Source organism: Arachis ipaensis, chromosome B03, assembly GCF_000816755.2.
Source record: "Arachis ipaensis cultivar K30076 chromosome B03, Araip1.1, whole genome shotgun sequence".
Taxonomy (NCBI): domain Eukaryota; kingdom Viridiplantae; phylum Streptophyta; class Magnoliopsida; order Fabales; family Fabaceae; genus Arachis; species Arachis ipaensis.
Window position 1 is genome coordinate 30,398,079 of NC_029787.2, and position 5,130 is coordinate 30,403,208.

The window sequence follows — 5,130 nt, forward strand, 5'->3', positions numbered from 1 at the left end:
CTAAAAAAAAGTTAAAAATTAATTTAGATATTAATTTTTTTAAATATGAAAATATTCACTTTTAAAATTTTAAAAAATGGATTTGGGTAATTATTTTTATTTTAAAAGAAGCCTATGGAAGTATGGATATTTTGCTCAAAAATTAACTCACGCGAACAGCAGCATAAGCTGTAAAACTTTTTGAAGAGTTGATTGTGATACCAAACCAAGCCTTAAGTCACGTTCATTTCAAACTTCAAACTAAGTAGAAGGATACCTGCTATGGCTTCTAATCTTCCAACTATCGCTGCCTCAACGGCAAGGTCCGCTGCCACGACGACGTCGTTTCAGGAAAAACATTACCGTTCGGTCTTCGAGCTCTCACCTAGCGTCTTCGACTCTTGCTACTTTCTACCTTCTACTCACTCTTCGATTTACGAGCCCAACGACAATGATCGTCGCAACGCAGGCCTTGAAACGCCCTCAAACAACGTCGTCGCCGATGGTCCCCAAGACACCGTCGTTTCAGCGCCTAGGTGGACGTGCAACACCTGTAAGGCCCAATTCGATTCCCTCCAAGACCAGCGTTCGCATTTCAAATCTGATATTCATCGATTCAATGTGAGGTTCAATAATTTCTTTAGAATTTTCAGTTTCAAAATTCACTCGCAATTTTATCTTCGCACTAAATATGGGTCAAATTTACCATACGCATGTTGTTTGTTGCTATAACGAACAAAAGTAATGTTCAAACATTTTTTGATTGGGGTACCTGAAATTGCAATTGTGTTATATTCTTGTTGTACTGTTCGGAATTTGTTCTCTTGCCAGTGGAAGAACTAAACTATTTAATAATTAAATATTGAGGTCCTGGAAATGCAATTATTTATGCATGTATCGTTTTTTCTTTTTTCTGGGTGTAATGGAAATTTAATATGTTCTTTTGTAAGTTCACCATTCTAAGGTGAAGGATGTTTTATTTATTTATTTATTTATTCTTATGGATAGCCACGTGAATGTTTGATGACAGGTGAAGCTGACAGTTGCGGGAAAGAATATTGTTAAGGAAGAGGATTTTGAGGTGTTGACATCTGAATTTGTCAAAGACTATGATGTTTCAAGCATATCAGGATCAGAGAGTGACAGTGACAGTGAAAATGAGTCTCAAAATCGCAATGAAGTGCGTGACAAATCAAGAGAAATTCTTAAACAAAATCTATTTGTTGGTCTTCAATCAGGTCAAAGAGTTTCTCTCTGGAAGTGCTTGATTATGAATATGAGTGATGAGAATGGAAGTGCAGAGAACGAAGTGTGTGAGAGGTTGAAATCTCTGACTCTTGAGCCCAGGGATAATAGTCATTTGCGAATCGTACTGCTTGCATCTGGTGGACACTTTGCTGGTTGTGTCTTTGATGGTGATGCAGTTGTGGCTCACAAGACCTTTCACAGGTTAGGAAACAATTAATTCGGCTAAAATTTGAAGTAATAGTCTTTGCTTGACATGTTTGGCAGAGAGAATCTATTGCAACAGACATGCACAATGCACATGCCATTCTAACTGTTCCCATACGCAATGTTGTACTTGGTTTTTATTTTTCCTGGATGTTGTGAATGAGTTATGCTCGAGTTAACTATCAGAAACCTAATGCTTCTTGCTGACCTGTGATGTTGGAAGCCAACATTGTAAAGCTTGCATTACCTTTCGTTTGTAGCACCCTCATTTATCACTCTTGGGAGACTTGATGCAATCTTAATTCCTTACCAAACACTGGTGTTCATTCTGTGTTCTCAACTTCTGATGCATCAGTTATCAAATTGGAGTTTTCCAGATTTAATGCTCAATTATTGATTTATGATGTTGGCTTCTTGAAATTAGAATCTTTTAGAAGGGTTTAGATGCATCATCCATTATATATTTCCTTCTTGAGAACAAGGAAAATGTTTAAAGCTTTCCTTTAGGCATTGCGTTTCTCCAGTGCAAGGCATGGGATGAATTCTTGTTTGGCTTAATTAGATGGAGGGTAACCGAAGATTTAGAGTTAAGTTGAGTCCAAGAGAAAACTATTGGCAAACATTTAAAAAGATTTAGATTTTAATAGTTTGACTTTGACATGATTTTCTATGAGCTCTTCAGAGTCATTTGATCTGTGTTCAACTCTGCCTAGTGGGACAGGGTGTAGTTGTCATTGTTATTTTAGTTGTTATTCATGTTTTAGCTTTTCTGTTAACCATTAGATAAGTTATTATTGAATAGGTACAGTAATTTATGTAAAAATGAAAATAAGTATTTTTAACCTCACCAATTCTTTCTAATATCACTAGTTCTTTTCATTGAATGAGAATTTTTGAATTATTTATTTTTGTGTTATTAATTTCTCATCATTCTTATGCAGATATGTTGTGAGGGCCAAGGCTGGAAAGAAACAATCATCAAAAGATGCTTCTGGAAGGGCTGCACATTCTGCTGGTGCTTCACTTCGTCGTCATAATGAACTTGCATTAAAAAAGGTATTATTGCAAAGATATTTTTTCAGTTTCCTTACTTTATGCTATTAGGTGTTGTTTTGCAGTTTAATGTGGTTATTCTGAAATAGAACGAGAAAAATTGAATTTAATTAAGTCAATTTATACGACTTTGGAACAAATAGAAAATTACAAAAATGAAACTATTCGTTTTGAACAACAAAGAACGATTAATCAAGTCCGACAACGGGTTTTCCAACAAGCCTTACAAGGAGCTCTGGGAACGTTGAATAGTTGCTTGAACAACGAGTTACATTTATGTACCATCAGTGCTAATATTGGCATGTTTGGGGAAATGAAAGATACAAAATAATGCATTAGTCCTTCTTCTTTAGTAAATTTAGAATACATGCATCATTTTTCTCTTCTAGAATTAAATTAAGAAATACTCATGGGAACCATTCGTGCAGATGAAATTAGTAAAATTATCCGCGAACGTATTGAACAATATAATAATGAGGTAAAGATTATAAATACCGGTACTGTACTTCAAGTAGGTGACGGTATTGATCGTATTTATGGTCTTGATGAAGTAATGGCGGGGGAGTTAGTGGAATTTGAGGAGGGTACCATAGGGATTGCTTTAAATTTGGAATCAAATAATGTTGGTGTTGTATTAATGGGTGATGGTTTGATGATTCTGGACATAGGTCTGATTTCAGATCACATCAGCGAGAAGAATTGATGCCTTTGTACCATGCCAAACTTGATGCCAACAATGGCTTGTTTAGATGGTTGGAAAGATTATGATACTTGTTTAGATGGGAGAGTAGGGCTGCTTTAGTGCCTTGTTTCCCATTGCTTGTTGGTAATTCTCATCATCAGTGTGAATGATACAATTGTACTACTATTTATATTGTGTGTGTGGTTTCTTACATATATACAATGTTAATGTGCTTCATGATCCAGATTTGATGCTTAAATCTTAATGACTTACATGGCATAAGTAATGATTAAACCCCCCAACATAACCTACGGTTTTTTGTAACCTGGCCTTTTATTGGCTATATACCTTTCTTATTGAAACATTTTATCTGTAAAGGAGGTACCTTTGGTTGACTACTTCTGGTGTGCAGTGTGCAATGTTCTTTACTTGATCTAAAATTTTGGTTTTGATTATCATCTAGCAATAACCACCATGCCAGATTAATACTGTTGTCCCTTTGTGCTTCAACAGGCAGAAAAAGAAGCCAAGAGAAAAGCCAGAGCAAAAGAGTTAAAGAAACTAAAGAAAGCCAAAGAAAAGAGGGCACAGGTAAATCTCAACTTGTTTTGGTTACCAACAATTCAAATGTTATGGGTCTGATTCTATTTTACAATGGTTAAGAAAATTAAAACCATTGATTTTATTTTTTATTTATATTTATATTTTTTATTTTTTTGGTATAATCTTAAATCTAAATAACTTCACTTTTTGGAAATAATACCTGTTTCTTTCTACCTCTGCCTTGAATCGTTAACAGTTACACAATAAGTTTGTAATTAAGTCATGAGCAAGTTTGCAGGAACAAATGAGCTTTCATGATAATTGTGAAAGGAAATTTACTAATATAGTGCTTACAGTCACAAGTTGTTTTCTGTTTGTCTTGTTGCTGATGGCCCATTCAGGCCAATACCTCGGCCAGCTACAGAGTTTCAACAGACATTTTGTTGAGAAGATTTTGATTTTTCAATTAATCTGCGATCCTAACTCCCATAACTAGCAATCTAGCATACGGCATATATACTGTTTTACTCAATTAATCTTCATTCTTCTTTTGTCGAAAAACATTGTCTTGACAAAATTTTAACAACTTATTCAGGCAGAAGCTGCGTTGCTTAAGAATGACTCGAAGGCTGCAGAGAAGCAAATGACTGCCCCAGCTTCTTCTAAGGGACAAGCACAATCCAAAAGTGGTGTGAAATTATCTAAAGAGGTTAGAACGTGTTATTTGTTTAGTTATTTTTAAAGCTGAAGATCTAGTCCAAGCCATGTCTTTCTAAAACTTTATTAGCAATGTGGCTAACCATGCTACATGTTTCTGCGATAAAATGACAGTTCCATCCGAGTATTTTATTAATTATTTCGCTATAAAATGCTGATCATGAATAAACAGACATTTACTTTTTTTTCATTATTTCAATTCTCTTTCTATTTTAAAAGGAGGAAATAAGAAGAGCGCAGGCTGAAGAAAGGGAAAAGAGAGCAGCTGCCGCAGAGAGAAGAATAGCTGCCCTCAAAATTCAAGAGAACTGTTCAACCTCCACACATGCCATTTCAGAACCTAAAGGAGGATTAGCTGGTGAAATTTACTGTTCCTGTTGTAATTCATCACTTGCTGGTAAAGTTCCCTTCCACCGCTATAATTATAATTACTGCAGCACATCATGCATGCACGTACACAGGGAGTTCCTAGAAGATGGATGACGTGTTTTGATATTATTTTATAATTTTATGTGCAAATTTAGATTATATCCATTTTTTTCTTGAATAATGGGAAGAAAAGAAATTATTTACCTATAAAGTTTCCCATAGATTATGGGCATTTGTGAGGTGTTGCTGCTTACAAACATTGATTTATGATTAGTTTTCTTATGTTATGATGTTCCTTTTGGTAGCTATATAAAATTTTATGCAAAGTTGCACTA

At 35.0% G+C, this 5,130-nt stretch overlaps 1 protein-coding gene across 1 annotated transcript; it reads left to right on the forward strand.

Moving 5' to 3' along the window:
• On the forward strand, nt 152-5,130 carry LOC107632759 (ankyrin repeat and zinc finger domain-containing protein 1). Its single transcript, XM_021118609.1, has 6 exons — nt 152-600; nt 1,010-1,428; nt 2,373-2,487; nt 3,680-3,757; nt 4,305-4,418; nt 4,646-5,130. The coding sequence occupies exons 1-6, from the start codon at nt 262-264 to the stop codon at nt 4,907-4,909; spliced, it is 1,329 nt and encodes a 442-aa protein (XP_020974268.1). The 5' UTR covers nt 152-261; the 3' UTR covers nt 4,910-5,130.